Genomic DNA, 15,769 nt, shown 5'->3' with positions numbered 1-15,769 from the left:
AGTTTTTTTGAAGTATTAAAAGAAAAACTCCTGACCTGTTTTTTTTTAAAACCGAGAAAGGTCTCACCCTCTTCATCTATTTTGGCCGATCTACATCATACTTATTAGTGTATAATATGTGCACAAATTTTGTTGTATCAGCGGCTAGCAGCAAACTCACGCGATTCTGTACGATACCAATATCCAATTTAGCCTAGCCAATGTGACACACAAATCTAGCTGTTATATACTCCCTTCGTTTCTTTATGTAAGGTGTAATTTTTCATCATGGCGATCAAGGCATGAAATTGTAGAGAATTTTAGGACGAAATTATCCTTAGCCAATTCGTTAGTTAGCGACAGGTAATCAATTAGCTTAGAAAAGAAAGAGATACATGCAATCGAGAAAAATATATCGCCCTTTTTTTCTAGAAGGAGAGATACGAGCAATCAGAAGGGGGAGACTTCCGTTTTTTCTGAAGGGCTGGAAAACAAATTACAAGAAATGCACCTTATATTATAAAATTTTATTATGAAAATAGTAATAATACATATTATATAAAGAAACGGAGGGAGTAAAATATATATACATTTCTATGATGATTTTACTACCTTCTTTCTCCAAAAGAACAAATAGTATGTCTAACCGAAATACTCTGGTAAATAATGCATGTGCCAAACGTCTCATGGTTTTGCAAACACTGTAAAATACAATGGTTCTCACAAACTGTGATGTTACAGCCAGAGGTTTAGAAACTGTGGATTTCGAATACTACAGTTTTACATATACTTTGCATCCAAACAGAGCCTAAGAGATAAGGTTTCCGATGTCCATCGCACAGCCACAACTGCAAGCCGCACCTGGTCCCTCTTCTTCGTCGTTGCAGCGGCGCGGACTCCAAATGGCAAGGCTGGGCGGTATCAACACCTCCTCGTGGAGCCTCCCAGGCCCAGCCCTGCAAAAACTCGCCAATCCCAGGAAACCATGCGCCTCCGGCTCACGGCCGAGACCTTTACATTCGCGACGCAGCGACAAGCACGCGGTCTCGGCAGCATCCACCGGCCAAGGCGAGCAGCAACCTGCGCCCACCGTCGCGGCGCCGCGGGCTCGGCCCGATGCCGACACGATCAGCGTCGAGTTCCTGACGCGCGACGGCTGCCGGCTCGGCATCTCCCGGTACCCGGACTTCGCTTACAATGCACAGGGCGGCCGCGGGGTGGGCGCCGGGCGTGGCGCGAGCGGCACGGCGGAGGCGGATGGCACGGTGCTCGTCGATTTTGACGTGTCGAGCCTGTACATCCCGGCGATGTCCGGCGCCACCACTAGGTTCCTAGGACTGCCGCTGCCGCCGTTCCTCAAGATCGACATCTTGCCCGAGGCTCTGCGCGGGAGCATCGATCGGACGACTGGCCAGGTAAGCTTTGCACTACCTCCTCTCTGCATCCTGCCGTCCTGCGTCCACGTGTTGTTACCACTTATCAGCCCAGATAAGAGATTACTTTTTCTGGAGCGACGACCGAGAGATTTGGTAGTCTTGCCTGTGATCAGGGTATTTATTTAGAACAAGTTCCTGCTTGGAATTTAAATGGTCACAGAAAATGATCATGAACTATCCATGCGTACGCACGTTTCAGGTCGAGCTGAAGTTCAGGTCGAGGTTCTGTTTCTCGGTTGGGAGCATCTACCAAGCTCCGCCGTTGTTTGTCGACACAACACTGACGTCTGAGGAGTCCAGTGGAGCCATAAGACGTGGAACTGGCGAAAGATTGGACGGTGGAGGGAGATGCAAGCTGGTCGGGGTGGCCGTCCTCGACCCCATCGATGACGTATTCATGAACACCTTCCTCAACCTGCCAACCGAGTGCATTGCTTATTTGAACGCCACCATCTCCATCGCCAGCGCCACCTGATCGTGCCTGTTTCGTGCTCTACAAATTTCGTGAAACACCTAAATCACACAAAGGAAGATCCTCGAGTCCTTGTTGCTCGGCGAATAATTAATTATACGCATAATCTAAGTTCTTGTATATAAATTTTTACATGTGCGTTGTAACGGAGAACACATATTTTGCACCTAGTCGTGATTTATCTACCATTTTCCTTAAAACTAACTAGATATGTGCCTGTGCGTTACCATGGGGATCAAATATTTTTAACACAATAAAAGGACTGTACGGGATAAATCTTGATGCAAAGCAAATAGACAAAATAAGATTATGTTTTGGTTACCATGAAGTACAAATTTTGCAACTGTTTCTTAAACTAGGTATGTTTCTAAAAAAAGGTATGTGCCAATGATTAATCTGCTTTATTGGGTTACCAAATACTACAAGAGATTGATCGATATGTATTAGCTTCTGGGTCGTGAATTTATTGATATTTATTGGCTTGCCAAAGATGTCTAACCGGTACCAGGTTTACCATAAGAAAACGTTATTTGCGGACCATGAATTTATTGCTATACCATAGTTTAATCTGGTTTTGGGTTTTTTTATATCTGGTTTTGGGGGTTACGGAAGATTGGTTTGATGAAAACCAGAAGAGAATGAAAATCCATCGGTGGAAGATGGAAGGTTTGACAAAGGGATGATGGGGAGAATTAATACTCTGTGAAAGATGGAACCTTAGGTTTGTACAAGATGCGCTCGGGGAGTTGGAAGTAACTTGTCGAGTTAGGGGTGGATGATCTAGACAGGGTGTCTAGATGAATCTATTGATTGTGCTAATCGCCTGAAGCTAGGATTTTCGAAGATCTTGGCGAAGCTTAATATTATGTCTCTCTCTTTGTTGGGTGGACGCCTATTTGTAGTAGTCTTGGTCGATTGCCACTTGCCCACCGTTTGGTCTCATGCCTCAATCCGTCACAGAGACCTCCGTTTATTGTAGTCATGTAGCTTGTTTCAGGGAAACAAAGGGTAGCAAGATTTTGGAAGTCGATAGATCCAACATGGGCCCCTTGAGCCCCACTCATATGGGTAATTTTTGCCAAATATGATGGAAGCAATATGGGAACATGGAGAAGCACACTTCCCCTCAATATTATTCTGCATGTAGCAGTAATACTGGACAAAAATGTCCAAAGGCAGCGTGAAGGTTGAAAAACAGATGAACGAGTTTTTAGAAATATTGGGGATTTGACTTAAGATATTGAAATAAATTCATTAATGGTAGTCCTTAAAGTCAGTGTGGATTTTGAATCCACTTAAAGACTACAAATTAAAAATTATAAGTTTGAAGAAACAAACACATGAGAAGACAACAAGTAGGTGGCACCATAGATGTTTTCACTTAGTAAAACGGACAAACTTCCTGAAAAAAGACATGGCACTTACATATGTATTAGAAGGAAAAAAACACACGCTTTGTTGCACTATTTTATTATTGTCATTGTGCATGAACTCTTTTCTCATTATATTTGCTAATAATGCCATCTTGCCACTTAATAGACAATGAATGAAAATACAATCCACAATATACCAATAAGTTAGTATATCTAAGAAACAATGTCAGTCTAGTGCCACATACCAAAATTTATTTCATACATAACAAAAGATGCAACAAGATAAATTGGAGAAAATAAATAATTTTCATGCACTTTGTACATTGTTATTTATTGACAGGAAAAAGAATGCAACAAAACTATTCTATGTACAAAAAATATATCCTAGCACATGGAGTACATAGTATGCTCTGCATACTTTGTGAAGAACCTACGACGTATGCAATGACTAAACATATAAACATTTGTCAACATAAGGAACCATTAAGAATCATGTACCATAGAGTTTTTAAGGACAAATACTGTAAAATTCTTTCCTCCTCAACTAACGTTGATGTTGGAATAAAGTCATCAATCGATGTGAGGGACACTGAATTTCCCAGTTCAACATTTTGCTCAAAATATCCAAGCAATTTCAGTCTTCCAGATCAGATGGGTCAAGATGAACACCACAAAGGGAGTCATGTACACCGTGATGAGACCTGCAATCCAATGTATGAAGCCACCTAAAGAATCCTACAAACATATCACAAACCATACAATGTGATTTCAAATTAGCATGAGTTCATGTTTCTCATAGTTCCCATAATTTCCCGGTCAACTGGGAACCATACTTCCCATAATTTCTCCAGACAGTGATTCTTCGGAATATAATTAAAAGAATTGTCACATGGGTCTTCGACTGTGGGCGACGGGTTTTAGCCCTCCTCCTGCAAGAAAATGAACGTATGAGATCGTCTGAGAAGGAAGCAAGGACTACCGAGAATCTAATGCCCTGTGAAGTGTTTAGATAGCAGCGCACTACCAGTCAAAATCAGGCTACCACGCAATTGCTAGCCTCAATCGAGTGAGGGAGCTCCAATGCCTAGGGAAGTGTTAGATAGCAACGCCCTACTAGTCAAAATCGGGCTACTACACAATTGCTTACCTCAATCGATTGAGGGAGCTCCAATGCCTAGGGAGCTTAGTGAATTTACTAAAAGGGTTGGGTGCTTTGTGCCGTTGTTGATGTTATTTGGTTTTCATATTTTTTTGTACCACCCCTTTTCAAAAAATAAGGTGTATTAGTTTTCTGAAAAGTCAAACCTCTTTAATTTTGACTAAATTTATAGAAAAATATATCAGTATCCACAACATCAAATCGGTATCATTAGATTCATCATGAAATGAATTTTCATATTTTGTTTATTTAGTATTGTGGATGACGATGTTTTTGGCTCTAAACTTGGTCAAAATTAAATAAATTTGACTTTCCAAATCAATATACCTTATATTTTGAAACTGGCGGAGTATTTGGTTTGGCAAGTAGGTGAGATGATGAAGTGTGTTTTCTTTTTATTTATAATATGGTTTTTGGTGGGCCTTTCACAGTATGATTATGTGTTATCTGATAATCAATCCATACTTATGTGGGAAAAAAATTACGTGTCATTGACTGCATGTATTATATTGGTGCTACAATATCACATATTGGCTTTCGTTTTTCCAGGTGGTGAGAGGGTGCACGAGATTGATATTATTGACCCGGTCAAAATTGTGAACCAAATTTAATATTGAATATATTGTTGACCCAGTTAAAATCAGGTGACCCAATTCTAAATTGGAGATCTCAATTGACTATGAGGCTTTAAAAAATAGATGATGCCCCGCGCGTTGCGGCGGGAACTGGTTGCAATATATTCTAATGGGATTGGTTGTATGGAGCATATATATTGGATTAATAATATCATGTGATTATTGTATAGTGTAATTTTTTTTTCATGCATGGTTGTGTATTGAGGTAGACATTTTTTCATGCATGCACGATTGCATGTGCATTACGTATGCTAGTTGGGTGGACATGCAATTAAGAAGATCAATAATTGATGAGATGGCATGTGTGGTGAGGTGGTGTATGTGCATGTTGAGATAAACAGGATAGTGGGGATCAACTTCTTATGTATACTTCTGGGTGGTGAGAGGGTGCGCGGGATTGATATTGTTGATCCGGTGAAAATTGTGAACCAAATTTAAAATTGAATATATTGTTGACCCAGTTAAAATCGGGTAACCCAATCCTAAATTGAAGACCTCAATCAACTATGAGGCTTTAAAAGATAGATGATACCCCACGCGTTGCGGCGGGAACTGGTTGCAATATATTCTAATAAGATTGGTTGTATTGAGCATAAAAATTGAATTAATAATATCATGTGATTATTGTGTAGTGTACTTTTTTTATGCATGCTTGTGTATTGAGGTAGACATTTTTCCATGCATGCACGACTGCATGTGCATTAAGTATGCTAGTTGGGTGAACATGCAATTAAGAAACATGGAAAATTATTTGATGTGATGGTATGTGTGGTGAGGTGGCATATGTGCATGTTGAGATAAATAGGATAGTGGGGATCAACTTCTTATGTATACTAGATTAGGAAGCATAAAGAATTGAAAGGAAAAAAATGATGATTCTGTCAAAATCGGGTGACCCAATTCTAAATCGGAGACCTCAACTGCCTGTGAGGTTTTAAAAATTAGGGAGTATAAAGAATTGAAAGAAAAAATATTGTTGATCCGCTCGAAATTGGGTGACCCAATTTTAAATTGAAGACCTCAATCGACTATGGGACCTTAAAAATTAGGGAGCATGGTGTATTAATAGATAGATGGATAAGATTTATTGATCTAATTGATAATTAAAATATCATTAATGTTAGTAGTAGTAGAATTAAAACTGAAATTAAATAAAAAAAGAAACATGACATGTAAACTATTCGTCCTTTTAATGACGAAGCAAAAAGGAGGAAGCCTAAATGCAGGCGAACCAACTTGTGGTTGGATGGTAAGGAGGGGAGTGGTATTCCTAGCCTAACGGAGTTCAAGCCGTAGACTTAGACACCGGTGCTCACATTTTCTGAATTAATTTCAGATCTTCTCACGATGTGCGTTCAGTGAGAAAGACGTTTCCGTCGACTACGAAGGTGTGCGTGGCGACTTTGTCAATCTCAAGATGACGTGTTGGCTCAATATCTCGGAGGTATTCATAGAAGTTGAGAGTGTGTGGATGCATTCATAGCAGTGAGTTTATGTGAGTATGTATGAGCGTTTGCGTTTGTACCAAGTTGAAAAAAGCCTAACTACAGTTTCAATCCATAGGTCACATAAATGTGAGTATGAAATAAAGCGTTTTGTTAGCGTGAGCATAGGTACCAAATCCTAACATCACCTTGCCTCTTTCTTGTTGTCGATGCTTGTTTTCCTTATGTATGTTAATAATATAATACTTCCTCCATTCCTTTACGTTGGGGATATAACCCTGAGGTGTGGCCCGCCCAGGAGGGGCCGAGTTACACCGTTATTGACTTAATATGAAGAAGGCCCAAGAGGGCCCAAAAGATGAAGCAGGAAGGTGGCGGCTTAAGAGGCAGGTTTGGTGATGGACCAAGACCCGGAAGTATGCGCCGCGCGATGATGACTTGCCTAGTAAGGCAAGGCGGCTTAGAAACCAAGCCGGTCACGTTGTGTGATCCGGCTCGGACTCTTGTAAGCCCTGGGGCCTCGACCTGTATATAAAGGTGAGACCCGGCGGCGAGTTAACTTAAGAAACAACTAGTCGATAGCTAGGTCAAGCGTAATCGCTCCCTTGTAATCGATACCCAAGCAATACGAAACAAGAGCAGGAGTAGGCTTTTACCTCGTTGAGAGGGGCCGAACCTGGGTAAACCTCGTGTCCTTTGTCCCGTTCAACCCTTTTGAGCTAACCTACGTTGCGATGGCTCCACACCTAAGTCCTTTCACAAGGGCATCTGCCGTGTTAAGTCCACGACAGTTGGTGCCCACCGTGGAGCTAGAGCACGGTGGTTTCAAGTTCTTGAAAGGCAATTTCTCAGGGATCAAGGGGTACGCCGTAGGCCGGATGACCAAGAGTCGTTGCGGCAAGATCTACATCGACGATGCTGGTTGGGGCCCCGAGGCCAACTCAATAGAGTACGGGTACCGGGTCCCCTTTGGCGGAATTCACGTCTTCATCGGCAAAATTGGCGAATAAGAGCCCGAGCCAGATGCGTGCACCAACATCATCGAGACGGCTCAACGCGCGCGACCCGCCATGGGTCAACCCGGCTAGAAGCACGCCTTTGTGGGCTTTGTTCATGGGGCGGATCTTGAGGAAGGTTCTGCATTTGGTGGAGAGAGGACCATCTATTCAGGTGATGAGTACTCGACTGGAGAAATCGAGTCAATCTATCAGCTTCAAGATGGCAGGCTTGGGGGCTATTTCAATGGTGATAGTATTTCGGATCCCTACGAGCCGCCAAGCAGGGCTGTTAATTTTATGGCTGGTACGCAGCCAATGCTAAATTCGTCGACGACCGCGGCTATGACATTCGGTTCAACTGCTGCTACGACAGCTGGGGTGAGCGGCTCAGTACGGCCGCCGGCTCAAGTCTTGTCTGAGCTCTTGGATGCTTTGGCAGCTCTGTTAGCTGCAGAGGTAACTCCGACGAATCAAGCACAACATAATGCAGAGGTTGCAAAGGTGCGAGACGAGGTGGCCAAGGCCCAAGAGGATCTTAATGCAAAAATTGCCAGGATGGCGACAGAGCAGGTTTCGTTGGAGGCTGAGTCACAGCGTATAAGAGCATAGGCTTTTCGTTTGAGCCTGGATCAGAACGCGTCCAATGCTGTTCTTCGAAGGAGGCACCACAACCGCTTACCTTCACAGTTTGAGGGACGGAATCTTTTTAACACACCTGGGGTAGGAGCGGGCTTCGTTGGAGGCCAAGTCACAGTGTATATGACCCCGGGCGAGTTACCTGAGGATGAAACTTTGGCCAGGCAGATAACCCGACGGTCTAAGTCTATGACTATCATCAATGGCGAGTTACACCGATGTAGCGTAACAGGCATGTTCCAGCATTGTGTTTCTCCCGAAGAGGGCCGTGAGATTTTGCGTGAGATTCATGAAGGCGATTGTGGTCATCACGCTGGCTCAAAATCTTTAGTTGCCAAAGCTTTTCGCCATGGGTTTTATTGATTGACGGCTCATGCTGATGCCGAGGATATCGTCAGTAAATGTGATGGTTGTCAGAAGTTTTCTCGACGGGTTCATGTGCCGGCTCAAGAGTTGAGGATGATTCCAATTACTTGGCCGTTTGCAGTCTGGGGGCTTGATATGGTGGGACCTTTCAAGAGGTCTAAAGATAAGAAAACCCACCTCTTGGTGGCGGTTGACAAATTTACCAAGTGGGTTGAAGCAGAGCCGGTCAGCAAGTGTGATGCGGCGACTGCAGTCCAGTTTGTTAAAAAGCTGATCTTTCGTTTTGGTTACCCTCACAGTATCAGTACTGATAATGGCACTAATTTGTCTAAGGGTGCTATGAAGGAGTTCTGTCAATGAGAGCATATTCGTCTTGATGTTTCTTCTATGGCTCATCTGCAGTCTAATGGTCAAGCTGAGAGGGCTAACCAAGAAACTTTAAGAGGTATAAAACCTCGGCTTATGGTTCCTTTGAAGCGAATGCCGGGTTGTTGGGTTGAGGTGTTACCTTCAGTACCCTGTAGTATCAATACCACCCCCAACAGGTCAACGGGCTATACGCCTTTCTTCATGGTCTATGGTGCAGAGGCAGTTCTTCCAAGTGATATCCTTCATGACTCGCCTCGTGTGGCGGCCTATGTTGAAGCTGATAATGAAATAGCACGTCAAAACACACTCGATGCTTTGGATGAGGAGTGTCGTGGTTTTGTCACGGCAGATGTCCTAAGGAAAGGACTTAGTCGTGGAGCCATCACTACGGGTTAGCTTAAAGGGGTTAAAGCGGACAAGGGACGCAGAGAGTTTATACTGGTTCGGCCCCTTATGGTGAAGGTAAAATCCTAATCCAGTTGTTGTGTAATTGCTAGGGTTTCGATGACCAGGGAGCGAATACGCTTTGCCTGAGTCTCGAGTTGTTGTCTGTTGTCCTGAACTACCGCCGGGTCGTCCCCTTATATACATGGGTTGACGCCCGTCGGTTTACAGAATCCCGAGGCCGGCTCATAAACGTGTCCGGCTCGGTCTCTGCTCTTTCTATCTTACAACACAAGTTTACATATCCATACCGGTTTATGTCTACAGGCCTTAAACCGGCTTTGGGCCCTGGGCCTTCATAAAGCGTCACCGTCTTTATCTTCATGGGCTTCAGGTATAGTGAACCACTATGGGGTTAACCCGGCCTCTCCTGGCCGGTTTACGCCCAGTGGTAATATCCCCAACATTAGGCCCCAGATTGATTTGAACTGGTTCATGTCAATCCTCAATACTTAAGAAAATTTCTTCTTCAGCACCTTCACATAGTCTTGTAAACCGCCGTGACGTCACCTTCCAGGACCATGATAAATCTCCATGACGTCATCTATTATTAAAAACTGTGTATAACCCACCTTCATTAATGGGCCTCCGACAATCGAGGCATCAGAGCTGTCACATATCCCATTTTTTGGGCTCCTCGGTTCTCGCGCCCGCCTTTTATCCATTCACCTTATAAATAGGCCGAGGGGTCCCTTTCACTTTTCCCCCTCGTGCCTCTTCGCTTCGTCTTCTTCCTCGCACTGACCGACCTTAGAGCTCTGCCGCCGCCATCGTCCTTCGCCTCTGCCTCAACAACGGCCGCTGCATCAACCTGACCGTACCAGAGACACGCGACGATCCTCCGCTGCTTCCTCAGCACCAGTAAGTTCCTCTTCTCCTTATTCCAGATCCGCCATTAGGGTTCAGTGTTCGTCATAGTTCTTCAAAGTTCTTGGCACTGTTCTTCCTTATCCCTCTCCAGTAATACCAATAACTAGTCAGATCTGATATTTTCCAATGCCCTTGTATTTTAAACTCCTTTTTCCTTGTTAGAGCATCTGCTTTATATAAAACTCATCTGAACTTGCTGAACTCTTCAAATGCTTGAAATTAGGTCAGAATATATTTTGATTTTCCAACGCACGGTAGATCTGAAATTACCATGCCAAGCTGTGAAACTTGTTTTTCCTTCACTTACGCACCTTTAGACATATACCTTCAATACCAGATTAGGCGGTTTAACCTCATAGAAAAATGATGACCCAGTAGATACCATTAGTCCCCTGTTGAACCGCCAATGCATTCGTCATTGTACTATCTCCATTGTCAGACTCCGGTTTACCAATAACAAACCCCGGTTTAACAATATGCTTACATCCTTGTACCGCTTTATAGTTGTCCACTGTGAATCTTAAACCGGCAATAATCATGTTTCAGCTTCTGATTGCAATGGCCAAGCAAGTCTATGAATGCAACTAGGTTCCCCGTCGATCTGTTGGGTGTGGTATTAATGCTCCATAACACAGAAGGTAACTCCTCAACCCAACAACCCGGCGTCCGTTGCAAAGGAACCATAAGCCGGGGTTTGATGCCTCTCAAGATCTCTTGGTTGGCCCTTTCCGCTTGACCATTGGACTGGGGGTGAGCCACTGATGATACGTCAAGCCGGATGTGCTCACGTTGACAGAACTCCTTCATGGCACCCTTGGACAGATTGGTACCATTATCTGTTATAATGCTGTGTGGAAAACCAAACCGGAAAATCACCCTTTTGATGAATTGAACCGCCGTAGCTGCATCACACTTACTGACTGGCTCTGCCTCCACCCACTTGGTGAACTTATCAACCGCCACCAAATGGTGGGTCTTCTTATCCTTGGATCTCTTAAAGGGTCCAACCATATCGAGCCCCCAAGTCGCAAACGGCCAAGTAATTGGAATCATCCTCAACTCTTGAGCCGGTACATGAGCCCGTCGTGAGAACTTTTGACAGCCATCACACCTTTTGACTAAGTCCTCGGCATCAGCATGAGCCGTCAACCAATAGAAACCGTGACGAAACGCCTTGGCCACCAGCGATTTTGAACCGGCGTGGTGACCACAATCTCCTTCGTGGATCTCACGCAAAATTTCACGGCCTTCTTCAGGGGATACATAGCGTTGAAACGCCCCTGTCACACTGCAATGATGTAACTCTCCATTGATGATTGTCATGGACTTGGACCGCCGGATAATCTGCGTGGCCGACGTTTCGTCTTCTGGTAACTCGCCCCGGTTCATATACGCCAAATATGGAACCGTCCAATCCGGAATAACATGAAGAGCCGCCACCAACTGAGCCTCCGGATCAGGAACAACCAAATCCTCTTCGCCAGGGAGCTTAACGGACGGATTATGTAGCACATCCAGGAAGGCATTAGGTGGAACCGGTTTACGTTGGGAACCCAAACGGCTTAAAGCGTCTGCCGCTTCATTCTTCCGCCGGTCCACATGATCCACCTGATAACCTTTGAAGTGACCCGCAACAATATCCAGCTCACGACGATATGCTGCCATGAGTGGGTCCTTGGAGTCCCAAGTGCCGGACACTTGTTGAGCCACCAGGTCCAAATCACCAAAGCACTTTACTCGGCTGAGATTCATCTCTTTAGCCATCCGAAGACCATGGAGTGAAGCCTCATATTCAGCTGCATTGTTAGTGCAAGGGAACATTAAACGGAGAACATAACAAAATCACCTCATGGGGAAGTTAATACGACTCCAGCCCCCGAGCCCTCCAATTGCCTGGACCCATCAAAATGAATAGTCCAATAAGTATGATCCGGCTTCTCTTCTGGCGCCTGTAGTTCTGTCCAATCATTAATGAAATCCACAAGTGCCTGAGATTTGATCGCCGTCCTGGGCATATATTTTAACCCGTGAGGCCCAAGCTCAATAGCCCACTTAGCAATCCGTCCAGTTGCTTCCCTGTTCTGGATTATATCCCCCAAAGGAGCAGAACTGACCACAATGATGGGATGACCTTGGAAATATTGCTTAAGCTTCCGGCTTGCCATGAAAACTCCATACACCAGCTTCTGCCAATGTGGGTACCTTTGCTTGGACTCAATAAGTACCTCACTGATATAATAAACCGGCCGTTGAACAGGATACTCTTTGCCGGCCTCCTTGCGCTCCACCACAATAGCCACGCTAACAGCCCTGGTGTTAGCTGCCACATATAGCAACAATGGCTCTTTGTCAACCGGAGCAGCGAGAACCGGCGGATTAGATACTCTTTGCCGGCCTCCTTGCGCTCCACCACAATAGCCACGCTAACAGCCCTGGCGTTAGCTGCCACATATAGCAACAATGGCTCTTTGTCAACCGGAGCAGCGAGAACCGGCGGATTAGCCAGCTGCCGCTTTAAGTCCTCAAATGCTTCATTAGCGGCGTCACTCCAGACAAAGTTATCCGTTTTCTTCAGCATCTGATACAAAGGGATGGCCTTCTCGCCAAGGCGACAGATAAACCGGCTCAACGCGGCAATCCGGCCTACCAGGCGTTGAACATCATTGATACACTTCGGTTTGGCCAAAGAGGTGATGGCTTTGATCTTTTTCGAATTAGCTTCAATGCCCCTGTTAGACACCAAAAAGCCCAAGAGCTTGCCTGCCGGTACACCAAAAACACACTTGGCCAGATTAAGCATCATTTTATAAACCCGGAGGTTATCAAAGGTCTCCTTCAAGTCATCAATCAATGTCTCCTCCTTCCTTGATTCACCACAATATCATCTACATACGCATGAACATTGCGGCCGATCTGATCATGAAGACAATTCTGCACACACCGCTGATAAGTCGCCTGGGCACTCTTGAGCCCAAAAGGCATAGATACATAGCAGAAGGCTCCAAAGGGAGTTATGAAGGTTGTCTTATCCTGGTCCTTAACTGCCATTTTGATCTGATGGTAACCAGAATACGCATCTAGAAAGCTCAAACGCTCGCAACCCGCCGTGGCATCAATGATTTGATCAATACGAGGGAGGGCAAAAGGATTTGCTGGACAAGCTTTGTTGAGATCTGTGTAGTCCACACACATACGCCAAGTGGCGTTCTTCTTGAGCACCAGCACCGGATTAGCCAACCACTCAGGATGAAACACTTCGATGATAAACCCAGCCGCCAAGAGCCTGGCAACTTCTTCTCCAATAGCCTTGCGTCTTTCTTCATTGAACCGGCGAAGAAATTGCTTGACCGGTTTATACTTGGGATCAATATTGAGAGTGTGCTCAGCGAGTTCTCTCGCTACACCTGGCATGCAGAAGGCTTCCACGCAAAGATGTCCCAATTCTCACGGATGAACTCGATGAGCGCGCTTTCCTATTTTGGATCCAAGTTAGCGCTGATGCTAAACTGCTTGGACGAATCGCCAGGCACGAAATCAACAAGCTTAGTCTCATCAGCCGATTTAAACTTCAGGGTCGGATCATGCTCTGTAGTTGGTTTTTTCAATGAAGTCATATCTGCCGGATCAACATTGTCTTTGTAAAACTTCAACTCTTCTGTTGCACAAACCGACTCAGCGTAAGCCGCATCACCTTCTTCACACTCCAAAGCGATCTTGCAGCTCCCATGCACTGTTATAGTTCCCTTGTGACCCAGCATCTTGAGCTGCAGATAGACATAACAAGGCCGTGCCATAAACTTAGCATAAGTTGTCTGTCCAAACAGGGCATGATACGAGCTTTTGATTTTCACCACTTTAAAGGTCAATGTTTCTGATGTCGAGTCATGCTCGTCTCCGAAAGCCACCTCCAGAGTGTTGGGGAACGTAGCAGAAATTCAAAATTTTCTATGCATCACCAAGATCAATCTATGGAGTTTACTAGCAACGAGAGGGAAGGAGTGCATCTACATACCCTTGTAGATCGCGAGCGGAAGCGTTCAAGAGAACGGGGTTGATGGAGTCGTACTCGTCGTGATCCAAATCACCGATGATCCTAGCGCCGAACGGACGGCACCTCCGTGTTCAACACACGTACGGAGCAGCGACGTCTCCTCCTTCTTGATCCAGCAAGGGGGGAGGAGAGGTTGATGGAGATCCAGCAGCACGACGGCGTGGTGGTGGAAGTAGCGGGATTCCAACAGGGCTTCGCCAAGTGCTGCGGGAGGAGGGAGATGTGTCACGGGAGGGAGAGGGAGGCGCCAGGGCTTGGGTATTGCTGCCCTCCCTCCCCCCACTATATATAGGGCCAAGGGAGGGGGGGCACAGCCTTGGCCCTTCCTCCAAGGAAGGGTGCGGCCAGGGAGGAGTCCATCCTCCCCAAGGCACCTCGGAGGTGCCTTCCCCCTTTAGGACTCTCCCTTTATCTTATCTCTTGGCGCATGGGCCTCTTGGGGCTGGTTCCCTTGGCCCATATAGGCCAAGGCGCACACCCCACAGCCCATGTGCCCCCGGGGCATGTGGACCCCTTGGTGGACCCCCGGACCCCTTTCGGCACTCCCGGTACAATACCGGTAATGCGCGAAACTTTTCCGGCGACCAAAATAAGACTTCCCATATATAAATCTTTACCTCTGGACCATTCTGGAACTCCTCGTGACGTCCGGGATCTCATCCGGGACTCCGAACAACTTTCGGGTTACCGCATACTAATATCTCTACAACCCTAGCGTCACCGAACCTTAAGTGTGTAGACCCTACGGGTTCGGGAACCATGCAGACATGACCGAGACGACTCTCCGGTCAATAACCAACAGCGGGATCTGGATACCCATGTTGGCTCCCGCATGCTCCTCGATGATCTCATCGGATGAACCACGATGTCGAGGATTCAATCAATCCCGTATATAATTCCCTTTGTCTATCGGTATGTTACTTGCCCGAGATTCGATCGTCGGTATCCCGATACCTTGTTCAATCTCGTTACCGGCAAGTATCTTTACTCGTTCCATAACACATCATCCCGTGATCAACTCCTTGGTCACATTGTGCACATTATGATGATGTCCTACTGAGTGGGCCCAGAGATACCTCTCCGTTTACACGGAGTGACAAATCCCAGTCTCGATTCGTGCCAACCCAACAGACACTTTCGGAGATACCTGTAGTGCACCTTTATAGCCACCCAGTTACGTTGTGACGTTTGGTACACCCAAAGCATTCCTACGGTATCCGGGAGTTGCACAATCTCATGGTCTAAGGAAATGATACTTGACATTAGAAAAGCTCTTAGCAAACGAACTATACGATCTTGTGCTAGGCTTAGGATTGGGTCTTGTCCATCACATCATTCTCCTAATGATGTGATCCCGTTATCAACGACATCCAATGTCCATGGTCAGGAAACCGTAACCATCTATTGATCAACGAGCTAGTCTCCTAGAGGCTTACTAGGGACATGGTGTTGTCTATGTATCCACACATGTATCTGAGTTTCCTATCAATACAATTCTAGCATGGATAATAAACGATTGTCATGAACAAGGAAATA

The 15,769-nt window shown here is 45.4% G+C and overlaps 1 protein-coding gene across 1 annotated transcript; it reads left to right on the top strand.

Moving 5' to 3' along the window:
* Positions 1-811: 811 nt before the first annotated feature.
* Positions 812-2,087, top strand: LOC109747837 (uncharacterized). Its single transcript, XM_020306877.4, has 2 exons — positions 812-1,394; positions 1,615-2,087. The coding sequence occupies exons 1-2, from the start codon at positions 882-884 to the stop codon at positions 1,888-1,890; spliced, it is 789 nt and encodes a 262-aa protein (XP_020162466.1). The 5' UTR covers positions 812-881; the 3' UTR covers positions 1,891-2,087.
* The last annotated feature ends 13,682 nt before the right edge of the window (positions 2,088-15,769 follow it).

This window comes from Aegilops tauschii, chromosome 6 (genome assembly GCF_002575655.3).
Source record: "Aegilops tauschii subsp. strangulata cultivar AL8/78 chromosome 6, Aet v6.0, whole genome shotgun sequence".
NCBI lineage: Eukaryota > Viridiplantae > Streptophyta > Magnoliopsida > Poales > Poaceae > Aegilops > Aegilops tauschii.
This window is presented reverse-complemented; position numbering and strand designations above follow the sequence as displayed.

Bases quoted from the DNA above. Each gene is read 5' to 3' on its own strand.
- LOC109747837 (XM_020306877.4), top strand. From the start codon at position 882: ATGGCAAGGCTGGGCGGTATCAACACCTCCTCGTGGAGCCTCCCAGGC. The intron at 1,395-1,614 runs GTAAGCTTTGCA...CGCACGTTTCAG, and splicing joins TCGATCGGACGACTGGCCAG to GTCGAGCTGAAGTTCAGGTC.